Here is a 25,850-nt window from a genome sequence, read left to right on the forward strand (position 1 = left end):
AGGCTGTTTTGTTCTGAATGGTGTTGAGCTTCTTGAATGTTGTCCGAGCTGTTTTTATCTGGGCAAGTGGAATGGAGGAGGAGGAGGGGGGGGGCCCTTGGTTTCTAAACAGTACAACATGCCCTCAGGATTGTACTGAAGTTTCAAACTAGACCATATACTCAGACTGGGGAGTGGACAATGAACCAACTCACTTCTGATTGCTACCACCACGCCAAATCTGACATCTAAACAGAAACTAGAAGCTTTGATCCACCATTCCAAAGTAAGCTGCTTTGCTGTTTGTCTCTTTTAGTTCAGTGGACCCACAAACCGTGGCACAATGAAGCAGTCAATCGGGGGAGTTGGCAGAAATCTCGCAGGTACAGAGACTTCTCGTTTCTGGGCTATTTAGGATTGAGAGATAAGGGAACAATTAAATGTAAGAAGTACAAAAGTAATCAGTTGGAAATCATTTCTTTACATTCCTGTGGTAATGCTATCAAAGACATTCATTTATCTTTTGCCACCATTTGATGCTATCACCCTGATGCTATAGAAGTTCCTGCACGCGGCAAATGAGCTGAGCGTGGGCTACCTGTTTTTGAAGTTGAAGGAATATTGGCCGGGATACCTGCAATTCAGATGGTGCCATGACAAGATCAGAGTTTTTGCAGCATAGAAAGAGTCCATTCGGCCCATCGGGTCGGTGCTGATGGTCACAGGAACAATTTACTGAGTGCCCCTTGTCCACATTCCCCACCCCCCCTCAAAGCCCCGCACATTCCTCCTCTTCACATAATAATCCAGTTCCCTCTTGGACATTTCCATTGATTCTATCTTCACCACATCTCAGGAACCGCATTCCAGATCCTGACCACTAGCTGTGTGAAGAGGGTTTTCCTCATGGCGCCATTACTTCCTTCACCAGTTACCTTCACTCTACGCCTCTTCTCCATACTTCCACAATGGGAACAGTTTCTCCCTATCTACTCCGTGCAGACCCCTCATGATGTTGAACACCTCTATCAGATCTCCTTCAACCTTCCTTTCTCCAAGAAAATAGTCTCAAACTCTCCAGCCTATCTATGTAAGTGAAGTTCCTCATCGCTGGAAACATTCTTGTAAATCTTTTCTGAACTCAGTAATTCCTTCACACTTTTCCAAAAGTGCGGTATCTAGAACTGCATGCAATACTTCAGTTGTGGCTGAACTTGTGTTTTTTATTCAGTTTTATCATAAGCTCCTTGTTTTTGTACTATTAATAACACCAAGATATTGCATGCTTTAATAACCATGCTGTCACCTGTCCTGCCACAATCAGTGATCTATGCACAGATGTACCCAGGTTCTTCTGTTCCTGCACCATCTTCAAAATTATACGCTTTCCTTTATATTGTCATTCCATTTTCTTCTTGTCGCTTCACCCTTCTCTGCATTAAATTATGTCTGCCACCTGTTTGCCCGCTCCATTAACCTATGGCCTTTTGAAGTTCTGTACAATCATCCTCTTACATCACAATGCTTCCAAGTTTCGTATCATCCACAAGTTGTGCCCATGGGCATGCCCTGTACACCAAGGCAAAGGTCATTAATATATATCAGGAAAAACAAGCGTTCCAATACCAACCCCTGGGGAATTCCACTACAAACCTTAGTCCAAAAAACATCCATTAATCATATTCTCTGTTTCCTATCTCTCAGCCACTTTTATATCCAGATTTTACTCTCCCTTTTATTCCATGAGTTTTAAATTTGTTCACAAGTCTGTCATGTGGCACTATATCAACTGCCTTCTGGAAGTCCATATACACTACATCCACAGCATTATCCTCATCCATCCTTTGTGTTACCTCATCAGGTTAGTAAACCTCATCCAGCAAGTTAGTTAAGCATGATTTTCCATCACAAATCATGCTGACATTCTTCAATTAACCTACATTTTCCCAAGCGACTATTAATTTTGTTCTGAATTGTCATTTCTAGAAGCTTCCTCACTGACCTGTGGTTGTTGGGCTTTTCCTTACAACCTTTTTTGATCAACAATGTAACATTTGCAATTTTTCAGACCTCTGGCACCTCCCCAGTTTAAAGAAAACTGAAAAATTATGACCAGTGTTTCTGCAATTTCCATTCTTGGATACATCCCAATTCGCCCCGATTGCCTTAATAACTCTAGCTGTAGATTCCTTATCCATACCTCCTCCATTTCACTTTTAAAACTTTAAGGTGTCTGAATCTTGTTGATCTTTCTCTACACCCTAGCTATGACTACATTCTTCACTCTTTCCTTTCCTTCTCTATGAACGGTATGCTTTGTCTAGAGATTGTGCAAGAAATAATACTTTTCACTGTATACTAATGCATGTGACAATAATAAATCAAATCAAATCACCTTCCCTTTCACTTGGTTAGTATCTTCTTCCTTGATAAAGACAGATGCAAAGTATTCAATGAGTACCTCTGCTTCTATGTATGGATCATGGGTTTCCTCCGGGTACTCCTGTTTCTTCCCAGACTCCAAAAATGTGTAAGTTAGGTTGATTGGTTATGCTAAATTGATCCTTAATGTCAGAAGGATTAGTAGGGAAAATATGTGGGGTTACAGGGATAGGGTGGGATTGTTGTCAGTGCAGCTTGATGGACCAAATGGCCTCTTGCACAGTCGGGATTCTATGATTCTGATTCATAATTTACTCCAGTTTTTCAATTAAAACACTTCTCCACTTGTTACACTTCCTGTCCTTGAGGACAGTTTGTAAACATTCAACGGACACACAAGATTAGTGATGTAAAACTACTAATTGAGTGCATTTACCATCACGATAACTTGGTCAACCCTTTTCAGGGCTTTTGTAAATCCACACGATGACCTGTTTAATTCATCAACTAGGGTTGGCAACAGAAAGACTTTATTGCAAAATTAACAATGTTTACACGACTATCTCGTTTTCAGACTGTCTGAGTCGCCTAGGATTGGATCCACTGTTCATCTCCGCCATTGGAAAAGATGTCAATGGAGACGCAGTCCTTCGCTTTTGTAGTCACATGGTAGGCCAACTTGCTATGTTTAGCTCAGAGCAAAGATTCTTTTCTAAATGCACCATGGGAAGGTATTACTCTCCTAGAAAACTTTTTGAAATTAAAATCCCTCATTCGTAAAGGGGTTTTTCTCCACCTACCCTTTGATTGGAGATGCCCAGGCTTCAGCTGAGAAAACTGGCACACTTCTAATTCTCTGGGAATGCTAAACTGAAATCCTCCACTAGATTACATGAATGCACACCCGGGGAATTCTACCTTTACCTAATCTATTGAAGAAGCAAGCATGACACCTCTTCACAATGGGGGTATAGGACAATGTGTGTGAGAGGCTGAGCAAACCTACCCTCCAGTGAGCTGGGTACATACTTCTCATTTCATAGCATCCCTCTTATTGTGTAGCTGTGTTGGCCTTTGTCTGTGACCGTCCAACAACTCATTGATATCAAGGTTGGTTTCATCCAATAAGCAGAACTGTTCTTATTATGCTTAATAACTCCTGTTGTGAAATGTTTTACAGGATGGCCAGTCCAGCTGTCCAATCTGTAAATTTGTAGCAAAACGTCCTTTTATACTCCATCCCAGTAAAGATAATAAAGGTAGTAAGCCTTTTTTGTTGTCCCAATTACTTGCTCTAACTGCATGCAGTTTTTAGTGATTGATGTACAAGAACAGCCAGGTCCCTCTACTGCAATGTTCTGCAATCTCCCTTCATTTCAATAACATGCTGCTTTTCTATTCTTCCTGCCACAGTGGACAAGTTCACATTTTCCCACATTACATTCCATCTGCCAAATCTTTTAGGGATGATCTTGAGCCCACGTTTGCTGTCTGTGCAAACGCTGGCAGGGACTCAAAATGTGCACGTCACAGTTCTCACTGGCAAGAACGCGATTTCAGCTCTTCCCTGCCCCTCATTGGCGACATCATCAGGTTCACACCCATACTGAGTATGAACCTACTTTTCACGGATTTGAATGGATTTTAATATAATTAACCTGCCTCCCGCCATATATTGACACCGCGCCAATGTGATGAGACTCTGGTGCGGTTTACAACAGTTTCAGCTAAACATGATCCTGTCATGAGGGTCTCCCCGGGAGCGTGAAGGTAATCATAACCCTGGGGGAGAAGGACATGGACAGGCTGTGCCCTGGCACAGCCCCCGGCACAGATTGGCACTGCAAGGTGACACCATGTCCATGTCAACTTGGCAGTGCCAACAGGGGGAGATCCATTTAGATGTGGTGGTGGTTGGGAGTGGAGGAGGAGGTAGGGATGCTGGCAATGGAATCCCCAGCCTCTGGATCTGCACATGTTGCCAGAGTATTTATGTGACTATTCTAGTTCAGTTTTTCACCTTTGGTGAGCCTGTATGATGTTGGTGGAGAATTCGCCAGTGGTAGTGCCATCATGAATACAGGTGAGATGATTAGATTGTGTCTTTTGGATATGGCCGTTGTCTTGCTCTTGTGTGGTACAAATGTTACTTGCCACTTATCAGCCCAAGTGACATGTTCCTGAGACATGAAAGGGATCATAAATTACGTAAATCAAACTTTTTAAACTTAATGAAATATGGGCCAGAATTTTCCAGTCATTCCTATGGTGGGATTTTCCAGTTTCCCCTATTACAGATTCCCCAGGGTTATAAACAATGGGAAACCCCATTGACAATGGTGGGACTGGAAGATCCTGCCATCGGCCAATAGCAGGCCCCCCCCACCCCCCCCCCCCCGCCAACGCGAAACACATCGCAGAGGGAATGGAAAATCCAGCCCATGAACTTTGCTGAACCAAATTATAGGTCACATGATCACAAGATTGGCCACAGTTTCTGGAAATTTCCAACAGTAGTTACAAGGACAAAGGAGCTCCTCTCTTATCCTTGTGGAATCTCACACCTCATTTTAAGACCACTGTATAATCCATAAAGTGAGAACATCAGCAGACAACTTGTCATTGCAGCCTGGTCTATAACAAAGTGGCTAAAAGCCACCAGAAAATCTTCTTTAGTAAACAATGGACTTTGGCCAGAAACACAGAAGCTGCTTGTTAAGCAGCAGTTAACTCATTAATGAGCATCATCACATGACCCAAGCTTTGGGCAGTTTTTAACATTGCCTTTCTAGCCTCACAATGCAGTCTACTGATTTAACTCCAACCCACGGACATCAAAAAGCAGGACTCCAGGCTGACAAAGTAGCCTACTACAAGTCTAAACCTCTTCAAAACTTGTTTATCTGGAAGCCACTGGGCACAAACTCCCCAGCAGACCAAGGTTTTGGCTATCAACCTTTTCTCTGTGTAATACCACCATCTTTAAAGGAATTCTGCATTTCTGCCTTCAGCCAAGAACTTGCATAAATTGGAATTTCTCCATGAGGGAATCTGAGTTTGGATTTTCTGGACAATGGAAATCACGTGAACTGATACCTATTTATTGTTCTTTTACCGTTGAGTTATTCATAGTTGTAAAACACCCTCCTTTCTATTTGCCTATGTGTGAATAAATTAAACTTCTGTTTCAATCCGGAGTTTGCTGCGAATCACTTTAAAACAAAGGGACTTTTGGAGTAAGCACCACAATCTCTTTTTAAAATGGAAAACACCTCTGCTAAGGGACAGACAGTGAACGGTTACAGAGTGTAGAGTGATCCCAAGTCTATTGACTGCCAGCCTGACTGGAGTTAAGTGGTTTTAACCCCCTCTGCTCCTTTCCTATTGGGTAAACCTACACTCCCCTAATAGAGGAGCTCATATTCAACGAGATCAATGGATGATCTCCCATGGCCATCATGACACCAGTCTATATCAGAGTAATTGTGTGAAGAGAATGAAGAATTTCTACACTGTGTTCAGGAGGATTTTCCACAGCAGTATGTTTCCTTGTTTTCAAATCTTTCTGTAGCCTTTCCCCTTCCTTCATCTTCTCCAGACTTACAACCTATATATTTATTTTATTAGGCAACAAGTAAAGCTTACATTAACACTGCGATGAAGTTACTGTGAAAATCCCCTAGTCGCTACATTCTGGCGCCTGTTCGGGTAAATGCACCTTCTGAGATATCTGCGCTTTTTAAATTCTGGTCTTTTGAGTATCTTGATTTTATCCATTCCACGATTGGTGGCCATATGTTAGGTGCCTGGGTCCTCTGCTCTAGAGCTCCTCCCCAAACATCTCTGTATCTCTGCCTTCATTTCTACTCTTACGATACATCTTAAACTGGCCTCTTCCACCAAACTTTTGGACATCTGCTCTAATAACTGCATTTGTCTCTGACAGACATATTTTGTTTTACAATAGCCGTGTGAAGCACCTTGAGTTTTTTGATGTTAAAGATGCAATGTAAATACTGTATGTGATTGTGGAAGAACATACCATCTGTTTCTGACTGTGTGTTTTGTCTGGTGCTAAAATTTCTCTCCCTCTTCCTAGGATACCAGTGCCGTGGTAATGTTACCAGAACATAGTACAGCTGTGTACTGTGCAGTGATCAAAGCGAATGGAGAGCTAAGCCTGGGCCTTGGAGACATGGACATTCACCGGCAAATAACAGAGCCGTATGTAAGGAAAACCGAGCTCCTCAGCCACTTACTAAACTAGATGTGGCAGCCCTTAAGTTTCAGAAACTATTAAAAAAAAGAGAAATCAGACTACTCTCACGTGCTTTCTTGGCAGATTCATGATGTGGAATTGAACCAGACAAAGCTGCAGGTCTGGTCTGTGCTGTCATTTGAAGTCAATGGGGATTAAGTACGCAAGGTGTCAATACAAAAAACAGTATCTGATTCAAATCACATAGTTCCTGCCACTTGTGTTGGATTAAAATCAGAATTAATAGATATGTATTACTGTCCCTAACATTGATGAATACAATCCCAGAAACACCCAACATTCTGAGGAATTGATATAATTTTTGTGAGATATCGATTCTTACCTCAGGTCTTTCCTATAACGCCATTCTGATCCTCTCTATTTCTGGATTGATTGTTATTTATAGGTTTCTAAGTTTAAGAAGCAACTCCAATCAGCCCCGCTTGTGTGTCTAGATGGAAATATCCCCACGTCGACTATCGATTATGTCTGCAGTTTTGCAGAAGAACATGGAATACCAGGTAATGGGCCGTACCAGGCACATAACTGAATCAAGCAGAGTATGGTGTTGCGATATGATCATTTTAAATGGTGGAGCAGGCTCGAAGGACTGAATGGCCTACTCCAGCTCCTAATTTGTATGTTTCTATGGCTGATCATAACCAGGTGCTGAGAGCACAAAGTTTATTTGCAGCTGGTTCCATTAAAGCAGAGACAGGAATGATATTCATTTCACCATCTGCACAGAAAGGCTGATGTGCTATAGGCAGCAAAAGCAGCATTTATAATTTTTCTGCTAAAGCCATGGAACGTTGAAGAAAGCTTCACCATGTTTTCACCTGTTGTTTTGTTTGCAGTGTTGTTTGAACCGACAGATAGCATTACAGCTTGCAAACCATTCAAGTCAGATAGTTGGAAAAGCCTCACTTATACATCACCCAATCTAATGGAACTACGGGCAATGAATGAAGTGCTCAGATTACCCGTCCCAGCAGGTGGGAATTTCCAATGGTTATATTGTTTACAGCTTGTTTCAAAACAGCTCGGAGCCAACATGGATAAAGGGCAGAATTTTAACCACCGAGAGCAGCCAGGTTCAGGGACAGAGCAGAAGGTTAAATCCCACAAAATGGTGCAGGTCAGAAACCTGACGGAATATCACCCACTTCCAGGTTTAACCTGCACAGCTTTGCTGGTGAAGCTTGGGGCTGTTGGGCAGGTAATTAAAATATTTAATTTCCCAATTAACTGTGAATTGAACCCAGCATTCTGGCTTGAACAGCTACTGGATGGGTATCTCCAGCTGTATGGAACTTGTCAGGGTCAATCAGGAGCATGTACAGCCAGGGGTGCTCCTTCAGTGAAACTGACAGGCTGGGAAGGTATTAAACATTGGAACTGGATAACTCCAGCCCTGGCTGGGGCTCATGGCACTTTTACTCAAGAATGTGCTGTTACTGCATGGCAGATGTTTTCCACCTTCTTAGAAGTCAGCTGACACATCTTTGTGCATTTCCCTGATGTCAGTCTTCACTGCACCATGGGGGCAGCGGATGCAGCTCAAATCCTGGTGCCTCTGATGAGGAACAAGAACAGCAGTAACACCAACAGCTTTGGAAATAACAGGAGCAACACCAAAAGCAATTGCTGCTGTCTTCTCTGTCCACAGTGCTCCAAAGGACAGCGGGAAGGGACACAGAGTCACAAGACGGGGGATAGGTCCCTCAGTATGTGAGCGCTGGTTTCTTAGGAGGCATTGGTTTTCATGCTCAACCGTTGCTGACATCTGAGACCTCTGGGAACTGGACCTCCTTCCCTCCGGAGCAGGTGGACTCACAATGCTGGTAACCAGCAGTATGCCTCTCTGGCGAACCACTCAAGTCTCTCCTTCTCTCTGAGATTGTGCTCTGCCTGCCGACAGAAACAGAAGCAGAGAGTTGTGAGTGTGAGTACTGGCTTGTCTGGATAGATCGGAATAACAGCATTTATGGAGGGCGAGTGAAAGGCATGGGTGCGAGAGACATTCGGCTGAGAGTAAGTTGGCTGTTCAGGTGGGGACGTGAGATCCCTGAAGAGAAACAGATGAAAGAAACTGTAAAATGTGTTGTTCTGAGAAGTGCTGTGTGGGAGAATGCTGGGAAAGTCAGAGTGTGGGGCTTGCCACCTGAGTGTTATCACACTCAGCTTAAACCCCCTTCCCGGGGGTCCTGGATTCCCTTGGTGCACTTTTTCCCCACTGAACAAGCCATACCTCTGCTTCTCACTTTCTTCATCCACATGTGTTTAGTTAGAGACACTGGCCTCTTCCATCCTTCACAAACATCACCTCACTCCATCCCTCAGATCCTCAGGGGACAGTGGCAGTGTGGCTAGGTCTACTTCCTATTCCTGAGGTTGCTGAAAACACAGAGATCAGTGCACAATTCAGGCATCCTGAACCCCTCTGATTCTTGGCAGATTTGATGTGTCATCTCTGTCCTCTCTGGAAATACATCTCCCATTCTTGAACTTTGAAATCTTAACCGACGGACAACCTACCATAGCCGCTGTTTTATTCTGCTTCTGATTAACTGTTGCATTTGAATGCAGGGCAAGATAATCAGAGCCAGTGACAGGAGACAAAGGTAAATGTAATTGATGATTTTATTCTAACAATGTAGATGCAGTGTGTGTAGGATGGGGTGTGCTGCCACTATGAAGGGACATAGCTGTATGCCATATGTTGGATTGGTGAGCTGCTGCACTCAGTTTGAACTTTCCTTTAATGTCTTAAAGTTACCATCCAATTTTGTACAGAGTTGCCCTTGGCGATGGGAGATGTCATTGATGTTGCACTGGAGATGTCACGGCCACTGTTGAAACACTTGCATTGTGTGATTGTAACTTTGGGTCAGCAAGGTGTACTCCTCTGTGGTAAAAGTGAAGAAGGAACTATTTGTCTTCAACCAAAGAAATCCCCTCAGGTTAGCAGTAAAATTGGAATGTTCACACGCTGGCGAGTGATCTGTCTACAGCTCCTGTTTGTTGATTCATAAAATGTTGGCATGAATTTTGGTTCCTTCTCGAACATTCTACACATTGTTTTGCCAACAAGGCAAACAGACATCCCAATGCAAGATCACCAGTTACTTGTGAACGGTCACTATGAGGTAGGAGATAAGTCAAGTAACCCAATATATACCACACTGCAGTGTGTTATCCTGGGTCACTAATGACCACACCGCCCTTGGCCATTGCTGCATGATGGGAAATATGTGTTGCCTTGAAAATACATAGAAGTTAAAACACAGGAACAGGCCACTTAGCCCTACTACTCTGTTAATATTTCCATCCACACAAATGAATAACTTGAACCCTTATCCTCTTTCTCCTGCATCTACCTATCCAATCTAATTACTTACTAGCACAGTTTATCTATAACTGTAACAAATGAAGCAGCCCAACTATTAACAGTTGAACAATATTTAAAAATGAAAAGAAATAACTTTAACTTTTAACTAATCATTGTTGTTCTAAATAAGCAAAGTAACATTCAACGTACAGACTTACAATGCCACTTTAAATACAATTAGAACCCATAAATATAGTTGCTGTGAGACAGTCTTGAAGGTTTCAGAGTGAAAATGAGTTTCAGAGCAATTTGTAAAATGTTTTTCAACAGACTCCAACAAGAACTGAAAAGCTATTTTTTTTCTCCTACAGAGCTAGCTCCTCCCATTAACCACTTTATCACATGACCATCTGAATCAGACTAATCAAAAAAACCCAGGGAGAATCTTCATGCATAAATAAAAATTCATTCGATCCATCCTAAGTATACATAATGGCACAATGGTGCAGTGGTTAGCACTGCTGCCTCACAGCGCCAGGGTCCCAGGTTCAATTCCAGTCTTGGGCCACTGTCTGTGTGGCATTTGCACATTCTCCTTGTGTCTGCGTGGGTTTCCTCTGGGTGTTCTGGTTTCCTCCCACAGTCCAAAGATGTATGGATTTGATGGATTGGCCATGCTAAATTGACTCTAGTGTCGGGGGATTAGCAGGGGTGAATGCATGGGAATGTGGGGATGGGGCCTGGGTGGGATTGTGGTCAGTACAGACTCAATGGGCCGAATGGCCTCTGTCTGTACTATAGGAATTCTATTAAAATAACAAGGGCAATTCTTCAAAAAAAATTCTAAGTGTTGAATTCATATAAAAACTGGAGTAAATCAGACTTTTTTTTCAAGCGGGATTTTCAGAATGAATCTCCCACTCTCTGTGCACTGCAGAGTGCCTCAGTGTGAATCATGCTGAAATTCTGGGAATGGGGCCTGTTCTTGCTGGAGAGGCCGGCAGCATAAAACTGAGTGGGCCACTGCACATGCGCCAATCTGTCAATGCTGAGATCGGCGCATGCGCAGTGACTCCTGACTGCCGGCCTCCCAGTCGCTGAGCCTCACCCACCCTGATGGCCAGCCCCAATCATTGGCCTCCCTCCCTCTGTCACTGCCAAGTGCAGAGCAGCAGTGGGACACCCCCACTTCACTGATCTCCCCTCTGAGGCTCTGCCCTATTAGGCCCCACCCCCATTAGGCCCCTTGGCATTGCATGGTGCCCAATCCTCTTCTAATTATCCCTATCCCCACCCTTCAGATAGTCACCCATCATTCCTCCTCTCAATAGTGTGATTATTTTCTGCAACTCACTCGAGTTCATCCAAGTCACACAAAATTGAATTGACACCTAGCTAGTGAGCCTCTTACAGCAGGCGGGGAAAAGAATCTGAGTTGGGAACTGCCATTAGCCTTGCCTACACCTCTAAAACTGAGAAAGGCCCAGGAGGACCCAGTCTCTGGCTTCCCTTACTCCCTGAGTGGGGAAGTGCTGACCCTTTGATTGGCAACTCCATCTATGGAAGTCCATTACTCAATACCATGGACAACTGGGGCTCTAACACATGGTATCCTATGTTTAGATGTTTTTGTTTTCTCCCAGATTGAACCTGATAAGGTTTGTGCTGTCCATTACCCAGCAATTGCCATTAAAGAAGAAGAAATACTGAATGTATCTGGAGCTGGTGACAGGTAAGGCACTTTAAAGTTTATTCATTAGTCACAAGTAAGGCTTACGCTGCAATGAAATTACCGTGAAATTGCCCTAGTCACCACATTCCAGCGCCTCTTCAGGTCAAAACACCTAACCAGGGTGTCTTTCAGAATGTGGGAGGAAACCGGAGCACCCGGAGGAAACCCACGCATACACAGGGAGAACGTGCAAACTCCACACAGACAGTGACCCAAGCCGGGAATCGAACCTGGATCCCTGACACTGTGAGTGCTAACCACTGTGCCAACATGCTGCCATTAGCTATCTTCACCAACCTGTGTACCTTATAACCATGAACTCTGTCAGTGAACTAAGATTGTAATCTTTATCGGACTAATAGCATTTATTCATGGAGTTTTTCTGTGATTTTGACTCTAGCTGTGGAATGTTGATGTGTAGAGGTTGGATACGAGTTCACAAATTCTGTTTCCTACCTGTAACTGTCCAAACTTAAACTATGTTATTAGAGGAGGCAAATACTGTAGATTACAGTGTATAGGTGAACTCAGTGTATAAGACCCCATTTTATCAGCCCCAAAAACCTTGTATTTGCATTACTGGCATCCCAGTTGACCCTACTTCTCAGCCATAGCATTCTGTACTCGCGTTTGTAGTCAGCCTTCATTTTTCCCACCACATGCTTTATTTACTGCAGCACAAAGGATCAAGCAAACAGGGAATCTCAAGCTATAAGGGCCTGAAGGGTCACCAGAAATGCAATGTATATCTATGCATTTAAGCGGGCCAAATCAAATCCTAAGTCCAGGAAACTTTTCAGAGCAACAGATATTTGATGTAGCCACATTATGGAACAAAATTGTCTGGTGTTGCTGCAGAAGACCAAGGTCACTCAACAACTACAAAAAGAGCAATGCCTAAATTGCCAATTCCAGCAGCAACAACATTGATATCCTTTACATTACATCGGCAGCATAGATGAAATGTGCATGGATTTCAATGTGCCCAGCGAACTAACTGTGGAGTGGAAATGGTCAAAAACACTTCTAGTGAAAAGTTAAAAGTTTATTTATTGGTCACAAGTAAGGCTTACATTAACATTGTGGGATGCTACCACTACAATAAGCATCATCAGATGGTTCAGAAAATGCAGAATATCCAATTCAGTGGATGGAAAGGAGATGATTTGTTTCGGAGAGGTCATTCTGAAACCGAAAACATGGGGCAGGACTTTCAGCGCCTCGAGCTGCATGTTTCACATCAGTGGAGGTGGCCCACCATTGGCTGGAGGTAGGATCTTCTGGTCAATAGGGTTTACTGTTTTATGCACTTCTCACCACAAGGAAACTCATGGCGGGGGTTCACGTCAGTGGGATTGGAAGATCCCACTGGTGGGAATGGGCCGAAAATTCCGGCCGTTGTACCTGATCCAGAGTGGGGTCCTTAGCCAAATGACTGAATGAATTTGATGAACTTTTTGCTTCAGATGCCAAAGACAATTTGACAATGACTGGTTTTAAAATGCTTTGATTGTGGTTAAAACTATCTTTGTAGAATTAATCAATGCCACATTAATATGAATTTTCAGTGTTGTGATTTTTTTCACATTTCAAAATGACGACCACCCACACTGGCAGTTCACATTTTATACTCGGTGTAAGAGTTGACCCTTGTCAGTGGGAGAATTTTTGAGGGTTCACTGGCTCATTTAAATGCAATGATGTCTGGTAGCTGTGTTCCCACCAGTGACAATATTGGATAAGATAGCGGAGCCAAATGGCCAGGATAACCTTTTGAGTTCTCAGCTGTGTTGAGTAAACTGCATCCCTGGGGTGGGGGGGGGGGCGTTGTTGTTGTCCCAAAAGTGCTGAATTGGCAGGAAAACTGTTCTAGATCACGCCAATCCTGACAGTTCAGCTTCTCACCTGAATCTCATTAAAAACCTAAGGGAAGCAGGCCCTAATCGCTCCGGAGTTTGACAGTACTGGAGCTCTGTGCATGCACAGTGGCCCCAAACTGTCAAACTCCCATTTGTTGGGCATCAGTACCTGCAATCTGACCCCCAAGGGGGCTCCGATTGCACCCCCTCTTCATTCCAAAAGGTTCTCTCTCTAGCTCCCTGAATATGAGGAGCTAGTCTGAACTCTGCCAGAATGAAATACCCCTGGCGGGTTGGGAGATTCGACCGGGACCTGAAAGGTCACGATAATTAACTATATATATATTTAAAATAGATTTTAAAAAGATTTAAATTACTTACCTGCCTTCCTGCCAGTTTCCAGCATGTCTGACCGCCGACTGCTCGCCAGCTCCGGGAGATGCACATGCATTCCCCACGCATGCGCAAATCCCAGTTCAACGCCGCAAATGCACATCTCCCGGCTGGACCCGCCAGAAAACTGGCGGGCCGCAATAGGAGAATCGCGGCCCAGGTTGCTATCCTGCTGGAAGTTTACATGTTTGGTCATCAGATGGGGAGAGGTTTGGGCCCCTTGACCCACCCAGTGATAGAATTGTTTGCTGACACTCACTCAGCACCTAGGTTCCTGTATGATAATGGGAATGTTGGTGAGGTTTGGCAGTTTCTTGTGGAACCACATTCTGGCAAGCAGGTAACTTCTTCCAGGAGGAGATGGAATCTGCAGAAATAGTTAGATTGGAAGATCTTTGAACTGGGCCACGAGAAATGATAATTGGCTTATGGTTTATGCCATTAGTCAAGTCATGTAGTCACATATGCAGGCTGTGACACATCCTTCATTTATCTCACGTTGAGTCAAAACATTGTGACTGGAGCAGTCACGAAGGTAGCTCACTTGAAACTGCGTTGTCAAGTCATGTGATAAAAGATGTGGGATTCTGTGCAGACATTGTGAAGGAAGCCTGATTGTAACAGACTCTTGCGAAGTAGAGTTTCTAGGTTTTGCCATTTGTAAAAGCATGTACAGAAATAATGGAAATAAATGCATCTCAAAGGCGGTGACAAATCCTTCAACCAGCCCTCTAATCTCACTTGATTCAGTGGTAGTTACATCTCTCATCCACCCACCCTAACCAAACTACAGTAACAATTTGGAAAGGATTAGTTCAAAGAAACAAGGGATTTCCTTTGATTATACAGATTAGCATAGAATATATGAACGAAGAAGACACGAACGATAATGTTGAACAGAAATAAATTAACTGAAAGACCTTCAGTGAGTTATTTATCTCCGCAAAGATATTAAAAGACAAAATCAATTCCAGAGTGTTTTTTTCCATTTTTGAAAACAACTAATCCAGAAATTTAAAGAAACGCAATCGTTTATGGTAGGAGAACGATTCCAACTAGCCAACCTCGCGTGCGTGAAATGGTGACTATATACTGCAAACTTGTTCTTTCATGTTTGTCGCGTTTTTCCTACCAGCAGCGAAATTGCAAAGCGTGCTTTCCACTTTGATCGTAAACCGCTAACCCACCCTTGAAAGGAATCTTCCTCCCACGCAGTTCATTGGGGAGGGAGTGCCTGTCCATCTGCTTGGGGACATCTTAAACACAAAACCTTTTCATTATAGTGTATTTCATCAACCCCCGCCCTTCCTCCCGCCAATTCCCATTCATATAAATTCATTTTTCTGTTTAAAAACCTTTGGTGCTTCTGTGAGCAGATTCTTGTTTAGTCTGAAGATAATGATCGCAGTGTTGAAATGATGACCAGTTTTGTTCCAATATTCTAACAGCTAACATTCTGCAGTCCCTCATTAAATGCAAAAGCTTCTCTTGTTATTTAGATATGAATTGAACTGTGATGTTGAGCAGACTTCCATGAAGAGAGAAGTCTGAGAAAGAGTTAAACTAAGTTGTCTTGGCTTGTAGAATACCAGTTGAAAAGAACTGAGTGAAAATAACTGGAGTCTCACTGCACAAATTCAAACTGACAAGTAACTGGAAAAATATATACAAACGCTCTGCTTCAATGTTCAAGAACAGGATGATTCTGCAGATGTTTGTCATGGTGTTGCTGTTTGCTTCATCAATGGGATTTCTCAGATATTTCAACGCAAAATTGTAGAGTTATGGGCAAAGGCAGAGGAGTGAGACTAATTGATAACTCTTCCAAAAAGCCTGCACGAATATGATGGGCCGAAAGGCCTCTTTCTGTTGTAATGTTATATGGATCTCTTCTCTCTTAATTTTAAAGTCAATCAAAATCTTACTTTTGTCTGGTAAAACTATTTTCCACAAAGTTCAAACCAAATTTAACTGGACAATCATGTCTGCAAAATGTCAGTGCGTCTTAGGAATGCATGACAAGCATTGTCAGCTACACGTACAATCAGTAAATGATCCAGCGTTATCAAACTACTACTGATTCACTTCAACCATATCTAATTTCAGTGGATAAAACCCTTTTGCTTCAATCATGTGGTTCATGTAACAGTTCCCAGGATGATGGCTCAAGTGTTTCTCAGGTATCCATCTTTTGACTGCTCAGCGCATGAAGTGCAGTGCACAGATATTCCCTTTCCTGTCGGTGCCTGTGTTAAGGCAGGACAGCATTTCCTGAAAGATTATGATTGGGAAAAGGCTACATGAGGAAAAGTATCTTTATGCAGCGAGTGATTTGGATTTGGAATGCATTGGAATTGGCTGATAGAAGCTCATTCAGTTGCAGCTTTCAAAAGGAATTTTGATAATTACTTGAAGCAAAAGAAACACCAGAAAGAGGAACTAACTAGTTTGCTTTTCTGTAGAGTCAGCACAAATCCGCTGGGCCAAATAGCCTCTTGTGCAGTAGTGTTGTCTGATTCTATGACAGGTGCAATATCAAGGCACAATGATATTAGTATTTCAGTTGAGGAGTTACTGAATGAATGTTTAGATGGAATACAAAGATTTTTAAACGACTGCTAAATGTTTGTTTTTGTTTTGTTGATTTCTAATTGAGGATTCGACCTAAAAGTTTAATTTTAGGTAAAAACACAAAAGCATTTATCAGGAGTTATCTGCAGGTCTCTCAGCGGCTGGGGTGAGTAATCATTACACTACCCCGGAGAGATTCCTTCTCTCTACATAATGGCAGTCACAGTGATTCCCATAATTGTCTTCACTCTCCCAGATCTATTTCACAGGTATCTCACTGTCTTCAGAGACTCATTATTATCTTCCTTGGCTTCTATAAAACAATGAAGTTTGTGGACAAGATGCTGTGCTCCTGTTAATTGTGTGACTGGATTGCATTCTCCAGCAAAATAACCCAATATATCCTAAGTGAGCTTGAGACCCCATAAATCTCCATCATAAAAACTGCCTACTGCCACCACTATTGTCTCAGCCACTTGCTGCTGGTGCCCTTATCCATGTCTTTCACGCCTCCTGCCTGAACTATCTCAGTGCTCTCCTGGCTGACCTCAGGGATGGAAGGAAGCCCCTCTTTAAAACAGCAGCAAAATTCGTGCAACTCCTACCACAACAGGAGCACAATGGGGATGGTTTTATACTTCTAAACATGCAGCAGCTGATGTAAAGAAGTGTGTTCTCTCTCCATCTAGCTCTCCTAACTGGAGTTGAGCATCCCTTGATTGTATGTTCAAAATAGCTACATCCTAACTTAGACTTCTAATGTTCGGTGGATCAGAACAGCAATGGATGATAATCCAACAGACTGAAACAAATTAGGGGGGTTGTAACTTCATCTGATCCCGATTAAAATTGATTAGGTTCCTGCCATTTCCACACGTAAGCTCGGATCTTTCTAGGCAAAGGTCAGAGAGGGAGCCATACAAAAAGCAGTAACTTTGCATTTAAACTGATCATGTTATTTTGCTCTCACAAGCAGGGCAAAAGGGAATTGAAAATCACTGTACATCTAGGGGATCTTCACAGTAACTTCATTGCAGTGTTAGTGTAAGCCTACTTGTAAATAAGCTTAAACACCTGATGCTTAAGTCAGGAAGTACTTGATGGGGTAATGAAAGTACTGCTTTATCAAGTCTCTAACTCAAACTGTAGATTAAGTATTTGCTGGGTATATAAAAAAGGAAAAGTATTCCATTCATAAACACCCCTATTTCCTTACAAGTTCATAATTTGAGGGAGTAAGGTTTCCGTTGCTATAATCCAGACAGCCTAATCAGAGCATTCAGCAGCAATCCTACTCTTGCCACTAGACCTCAGGGAGCTTTGAACAGGGTTTGTGCAGCCTCCTGCTTTCCCTTAGTGTGACTTGACTAGGAATGACCAGACATCATTGTGGGGGCACATGTTTAGCTGCTTGCTAGGGGAGATGTGTTCCTTTATTCCCCACAGACCTTCTGGCTCCACAGGCTCAAAACCTGGCAGCAGTTCAGAGTGAATTTACACTGGATTAATGGAAGCTGTACTGTTAAGCTAACTGACAAAAATAGCGTCATCAGGACCTATCTAAACCGGTTGAATTGTAGATAATTGCGTAACATAAAACAAACATTCTAGAAAATTAATTAGCCAGCCCAGCTGAATTCCCTATTGTATAAACAGCCTCTGGTCATGTGCAGTTGACCAAAGTGCATTAAAACAAATCTTGCCAGAAGGTATTCCATATTTTAAATAAAGAAGTATTAAGAATTTATTTTCATTGATAACTGAATTCTTGATGAACGAAGAGTTTTGTGATCAGTTCATATTAAATGGAATTAAATATTTGAAAATGAATTGGAGGGTTACCCCTTATTTGGATGTAAGCCTTAATGCCAGTGTTAGGCTCCTGTGATATAATGTAACAAGTTTGTTTTTCCTGTATAAATTCTATTCTTCTTTCCCATGATTCCTATACCTTCCCTTATTCTCTACCTTACTGTCTCATTTGTCTTCCTCAATTTCTTCTTGCACCATTTTTGGTTCCTCCTTATTCCTAAGAGTCATTGTTTTTTTACTGTTTGTCATCATGGTAATAGCAACAGATCTTGCTGTGCTTAAGTCTGCACTTTGTGCTAATCGCTCCCAGCACATGAGTACATTCATTGGATGCAGTTTCAAACATGTGAAACTCAGCAACTTAAGCATACATTTGTTAAATCCTGAGGCAATGATCTTAGATCAGTGATCTCCACATCTCAAATCTAGATTTTTTAACATTGATGATCAGCTGCAGTTGTCACATTTTTAAGTAAATTATTTTTGGAAAATGAGGTAAAGAAAGGTTATGATATGTTTCTTCTTCGACTCTCAGCCCTGCAAAATCCAACCTGAGAGTTAGAAAGAATGAATGGAGACAATGGCTTCAGTTCCCTGGAATAACTTACCCATTTCACGAAAATAAATGAAGTGGGCTTCCTGTTCAGTGAGTGGCTGGGGGCGGGCGGGGGGGGGAGGTGGCGGGGGGTGGGGAGGGTGCGGTGTGGTGGATGTTAGATAGTCTGCTTCCCCTTTGAAGTTCTCTCAACTCCTGCAAGTGCAAAGAGTTCGCAACATCTTTGTTCTTTGAAATCATCTGTTCAAATTCCCCTGCTGCTTCTCCTTATCCATGAAGCTGGAAACTTCCAGCTAATTCCCCTCCAGCCACAATCCTAAATTCTAATTTCTTTCTAATTTCTATCCCATCTCCTTCCATGCCTTCTTTACCATCTCACAAAGGCTGTCTGCTTTTACCTTAACATTCCCTATATCTGTTCTCACTTCAGTCTCCATGATGTGGAGATGCTGGCGTTGGATTGGGGTAAACACAGTAAGAAGCATATAACAGCTGTTATATGCTCTGTCTGAGGCCAGAACTCTCCATTCACCTGACAAAGGGGCGAACCCCAAAAGCTTCTGAGTTTACTATCAAATAAATTGGTTGGACTCTAACCTGGTGTTCTTATTGTGTTCAGTCTCTATGTCACTGAAACCTTCGTTGTGTGCTGTTAGCTCCAGACGCAACTATCCAATGCTCCCCTGGCCAGCCTTTCATCCTTTACCCTCCATACATTCCATATCTCTGTCAAAATAACTGGGCAGGCAACTGGTCCTTTAATTACAACCCCGAGTTGCTGGATTATGACTTAGTGTGATAAGTGTAAAGTATAGTACATGTGCCAAGGTGACTGATATTCAACTCAGTATCAACCTCTAAAAAGCACATTGGTCCTTAAATTTCCAGCATACATGCTCTCTTTTTCACACAAAAGTTACAGCTATATTAAGCACATAAAGGGAAATAACAGTGGGCCACAGTTCAGACTTGAGATCTATTTTGGTCAATTTTGTAACCTGAAAAATTTCCTGATCTTGTCTATCATGGAAATGCGACTAGAATTGTTTCTCATTGAATCCTCTGGGAAAAGGATGTTGAAATCTCAACAGAGAGATCCAGTAACTGTTCCAATCAAGGATTTGTTCACAGTTGCAGAAGAGAACTGTAAGATAGTAGGAAAAGAAAAGTCTTTGGAAAACTGTCAATAGAAAGAAAGAAAGAAAATGAGAGAGAAACATTATGTTGCAATAAAATGAAATGAAACAACTGACCCACCAAGAGAACATTGTTTTGATAAAAAGAACTGGTGAAGGTGGCTGCTACATTGGCTGGATGGGCAATGCCATTAGCATGTAATTTCATAATACAGAATACATAAACTATCTGAGCTAAAGAGGCAGCAGTGAAGTACTGTTTAATGTTTGTAATTCTTATAACTCAATATCAGAGTTGTGTGGTTTTCCATTTTCAAGGGAAAACATAAATTGAATCATGTGCTATGAGTGGTACTACATTGAATGGGAAATATAACAGGTTATTGGAAGACATTAATCTAATAAAACAAAATTTGGTGTTTGTATAATATTCCCTAAAATGTGAGGTTAAACTGTATTAAGTAGATCAGTATTGCCAATATTTTTGAAGAAGCACTGAATGAATATAGGATTCCCATAGGGACTGATCATTTAAAAATTAAATTAAATCTTCCAGTTAATAGCTGAAAAAATGATACGACAGGATTTTGCTTTTTAAGACTTTTACTGTAACAAATTACTAAGAACACTATTGAATAAATAATATATAAACAATTTCTACTTTAAACCACAAAACAGATCATTCCCTTGTGTGTCCTTTAAGTAGTTCAAGGTGATTTGTAGCTTCTGAGGATTTACTTCTGTTATTTTCCTTTCTTAGCCTGGGACTTTTAATCTTACAACTGTCTTTCAAAGTGAGGTTTCTTCCTGCTATCATTCCCCGCCCCCCGGCCCCCATTTCCATTTCCAGGAGATTAATTCCTTCACTAATGCAAACCAGGTGGATACTCCAGCCTTGTTTTAACTTCTCAAGAATTTGATAATTTAAACCTGAGCATGAGATCCCAGCCAATTCTTGCTTTTGATGAACAATAGCTTCTTGCTGCCCATAGCTGCACGCTTTCTCCCAGATCCTGGCAGAGTAACCACGTCCGTGAATTTTCAGGAATATCTCAGATCCTTCTCCCCTCAAAACCCATTTCAATGATGAAATAAATCACATGGGATTTGTTTCCTGGTTGAATTGCTATCCTTGAGACCTCAACTTTCTTACCTGGAAAATAAATAAACAGTTTAAAGCATAACTGTTTACAACCTAATTTTCTCAACACTTCTGGGACTTGAAATTCACAGTCTATCCATTTTCAGTATGCAGGCTTCTGCCATTGCCTCCAGGCAACATCTTGTTTCTTGTCTCCAAGCAACGCCTTGCTTCTTCTCCAGTAAAGCAATCTGAGCCTTCTTTCACTTCTAACAATCAAACCACCCAGGCTTGCTGTCAATGAGTTCAGAACAGGTTACATGACCCCTTCATTTTACTTTAAGGTCACAGCCCCAGTATAACAATTCTATAAATTCATAGTTACAACACCCCCAACACCCATCAAAGAATAGTCATAATAAATTTTCATAAAAACTACACAAAATAAAGCAATTCATAACAATCTATACACTTTAGCAATTAACTAAACTACATACAGTATGAATAACATCCCCCCCACTTCTGTTACATTTCTCTCTTAAATAGTCCATTTTGGCAGCATCACCATGTTTAACCTGTGTCAGCCAAACACATATTAGAACATTCTCACTACCTATCTTTCCAGAAGATAGTTTCTTGCCATTAATGCCTTTGCAACTAAATTCTGCATCAATATTGACTCACTTGATGACTTCACAAGTCTTTGCAGATGCAACATGGACTGAAATTGCCTTTTCAAAAGCCCATCGAATCTGTACCAACTGTCCAAAAGTGCACCTTACCCTCCATCCCATACCCTTGTGCACTTACCATGGCTAATCCACTGAACCTACATATCACTGGATACTTAGGGGCAATTTTGCATGACCAATCCACTTAACCTGCACATCCTTAGACTGTGGGAGGAAACTGGAGTACCAAGAGGAAATCCACGCAGATATGGGGAGAACGTGCAAACTCCACACAGTCATCGAAAGCTGCAATCGAACCTGGGTCCCTCGCACTATGAGGCAGCAGTGCTAGTCACTATGCCGTACTTTAAGATTATGAAAAGGTTCACTGAAGTGGACCCAGAGAAGACATTTCCATATTGTTGGGAACCAGAACCTGGGGCCATAAATATCAAATAATGAATACAATAGGAAATTTAGGAGAAATGTCTTTATTTAGAGAATAGTTAGAATTTGGAACTTATTACTGCAAGGACCCGATGAAGTGGCTAACATAGATGCATTTAAAGGGAAGCTGGATAAACAATAAGGGTCAAGGGTATAGGTTATGAAGCAAGAGATGATCAAGTATAAGAATCCTTGGCAATAAATATTTAAGCTCCATGTTGCTTTGGCAACCTGATATAGTTTCAAAACACCAGTGAAAACCACATGCTCCCTCTCTCAGGTGGACATAGCCACTGAAGAGAGACAGGCAACTGGGGCGACTGGAGGGGTGGCACCGTGGCACAGTGGTTAGCACTGCTGCCTCACAGTGTCAGGGACCTGGATTTCAATTCCAGCCTCGGGTGACTGCCTGTGTGAGGTTTGCACATTCTTCCCCTATCTGCATGGGTTTCCTCTGGGTGCTTTGGTTTCCTCCCACAGTCCAAAGATGTACGGATTTAGTAGATTGGCCGTGCTAAATTGCCCCTTAGTGTCAGGGAAACTAGCTAGGATAAATGAATGGGGATAGGGCCTAGGTAGGATTGTTGTCATTGCAGATTTGATGGGCCAAATGGCCTCCTGCACTGTAAGGATTCTATGAACTCAATTATCAGTTGTGTTGAATAATTTGATCATGCTTAACTTTCTCAATCTTTTCATTCTTCTTAGTGTAGCTGTGTCATATATTTGATTGCACAGATTACCTCAGTCTGTTTCTCCATTAATAAAATTCTAAGCTTTTCTATCTATTTGCTAATACAGGTAAGAGAAGCTCTTGTGGCACAGTGGGTAGCATTCCAACCTCTGGACCAGAAGCTCGGGGTTTGAGTCCAACACCTGGATTTGTTAACCATGGAAGGAGCATTCATAATGCAGTTCATTATAATGATTAATGATAATTAGCTCAGGAATCCTTTCACCACTTCCCCACTATTCCCCAAAGGGAAAAAAGTGTGTATGTGAGGATCCAATTTTGAAAACTGATAGAGGTTGATGATGCTAGAAACAGATGGCTCATACAGTTGTAAGCTGCTCTATACATTAATATGTAAAGTATCCATGAGCAGATAGTCTTATTAGATGGGGTGTTAGATTGACCTCAGCAACATTAGGTGTTCTGAAATGGTCCTTCCATCTCGGATTCTAGTGGGACCTGGTTCTTTATCAGAATGAAAACATATTCAGTTATCTGTTTAGCATTAGTTTATTAATGTTACTCTTCTTTAGTTTATTAATACTATATCTTAACAGGCTATAGAGTAAATGCGATGCTCCAAGGCATAATCCCAGCCTCTCTCTCGAGTCTAACACATGACTGACTGATGTCAGACAAACATCATCATCTATATCATACATTAATATACCCATCTGTTAACCCTTTCTGCTACACTTGGGACAGCTTCCCATTGTGATTGCTTTCTTGTGATTCCTGTTGAAATCGCATTTCTATGTTCTGCCCATCAGAAACTTCACTATTGCAATGCACTCCTGGCTGGCCTCCTACATTCTACCATCAGTAACCATGAGGCAGTCAAAAAATGCTGCCTCTGTCCTTTATCACACTAAGTCTCCATCACCCATCATCCCCAGTCAAGCAACAATTTGATATTAAAATTCCCATCCTTCTTTTCAAGTCCGTCCATGGTCTTAACATTTCCTATCTCTGTAATCTCCTCCAGCCCCACAATCCTCATACCTGCACTCATTTAATTTGAGCCCCTTGAGCATTCCTGATTTTAAAAGCTTCTTCATTGGTGGCCTTACCTTCAGATACCTAAGCTCTGGAATTCATTCCCTAACCCACTAATCTCCTTTTGTCAACATCTCTTTTAAGATGCTCCTTTCAGTCTGTCAACGTTGTGGTCAACTGCCCTCATATCACCATATTTGACTTGGGGAGGGGGAGGGAGAGGGTGGGGGGTTCCTGTCCTGCTCAAATTAGGAATCGTAGTGGGTGGGGGGTATGGGGATGCTGTTGAACCATGCCCAGGTCCGTTGCCCTTGGGCGGGATTTTCCGGTTTTGGGGGCGAACACAGCCAGAGAATCCCACCCTTGGAGTCAAATTCTGCTTTATACCATTCCTGTGCAGTGCCTTGGGATGTTTTATGTTATAAGTGCTATATAAAATGTAAGTTGTTGTTCACACATCCTGTCCCCTCCTTTTGTTCAAATAGATCATTGGTTCTCACTATCTAACATGTTACGTGAAGAATGCCTATTTGAGTGAGGGAGAGAGAAGGCCAAAGGATATACCTCCGAGTATTACCACCACAACAACAGGAGAATGGTGGAACAAATATTGATAAAATCGGATACACTTTGGTTACTCTTCACAGAGGAAATAGATGGGTTTATTTATGTTAACTCCTGTAAAGATTTCCTTTGCGTCATTGATGGGCTTAGAAAGTGGAAGCAAGTGTTGCCTGCCCTCAGGGAACTGAAATCATCCAATTATTGCCACAATGAATGATGAATTGGTAAACACCTAGATACAAAATATTAAATTAAAAATCCCATCACAATGTCCTTAACTACATGTAATAGTCGATATAATCACTTGTACAAACACTGATGTCATATTTTCCTACATTTCAGCTGTATCCCGTGCTCCGTGTGCCGTCTTGCAAAGATCACAGGGCCCCAAAAAGTGGAGACAAGAAGTTACAAAATTGTGAAAAAAAATTGGAAAGAAATAAATTTCTTGGCTTTGGTTCTGCAATTTCTATTTTATAATTTTAAAACATTTTAGGAATAGCTGCTTCAATTAAACTCACCAGCAAGCATGAAATAATGTAGAAATAATGTAGAGAAGAGAACCATGTTCTTGAATGAGTGGAAGAGCCCTCTGTGTATGAGTCTCTTACTCATTTCTAAGTTAAAAATTGTGTTTAGTATGTATCATCTAGGAGCTGAAACGATTTCAGAGAAATGTGCAAGTCTGTTATTATTAATCTATTGTTTGTAAGAAAGGTCAATGTTACCCATTTCTGAATGGCTTAAATCTCTGCTGCCGGTGAAGGGACAATGCTAACTCAGATATCAGGTGGAAGTCCCGTTCACATTGTTGTGTGAAGATGGATTCAGGGGAATGGAAAGCTTGTTCACACCATGCTGTAGTCTGCCACAGAGTGCAGGGATAGGTGTTCTTTCACTCCTGTGATTTTCCTACATGTTAACATCTCAAAGTAGCCCCCGAGACTCCTCAGTTTTATCATCAGGAGTAAGCACTGTGTGGATTTTCTCTGGGCGCTCTGGTTTCCTCCCACAGTCCAAAGATGTGCAGGTTAGGTGGATTAGTCATGCCAAATGCAGAGGGTTGGAGGGGATAGAGTGGGGGATGGGCCTGGGTAAAATGCCCTTTTAGCGAGTAAGTGCAGACTTGATACGCCAAGTGGCTTCCTTCTGTGCTGCAGGGATTCTATGGTTCTATGATGCCTCTAGTTACACTCGTTTCCGTAAGAGAAAGCACTCTCTTTGCATGCAAGACACCTACTTTAACCAGATTTTCAACCGGCCCTGCCACCTTCAACAACTTCAACTTCAACAACAACTTGGGGTGGCACGGTAGCACAGTGGGTTAGCACTGCTGCTTCACAGTGCCA

General features: G+C 42.0%; 1 protein-coding gene across 1 annotated transcript in view; it reads left to right on the forward strand.

Moving 5' to 3' along the window:
- LOC145344101 (uncharacterized) overlaps positions 1–25,850 on the forward strand; it is a 66,749-nt gene that overhangs the window by 37,645 nt on the left and 3,254 nt on the right. The window contains exons 13-19 of the mRNA XM_080190931.1: positions 296–362; positions 2,936–3,030; positions 6,461–6,589; positions 7,026–7,140; positions 7,477–7,614; positions 9,416–9,582; positions 11,594–11,682. Coding sequence (XP_080047057.1) covers positions 296–362; positions 2,936–3,030; positions 6,461–6,589; positions 7,026–7,140; positions 7,477–7,614; positions 9,416–9,582; positions 11,594–11,682 — 800 coding nt within the window. The remainder of the gene's footprint in view (positions 1–295; positions 363–2,935; positions 3,031–6,460; positions 6,590–7,025; positions 7,141–7,476; positions 7,615–9,415; positions 9,583–11,593; positions 11,683–25,850) is intronic.

This window comes from Carcharhinus amblyrhynchos, chromosome 6, assembly GCF_965287045.1.
Source record: "Carcharhinus amblyrhynchos chromosome 6, sCarAmb.v2.hapA, whole genome shotgun sequence".
NCBI lineage: Eukaryota > Metazoa > Chordata > Chondrichthyes > Carcharhiniformes > Carcharhinidae > Carcharhinus > Carcharhinus amblyrhynchos.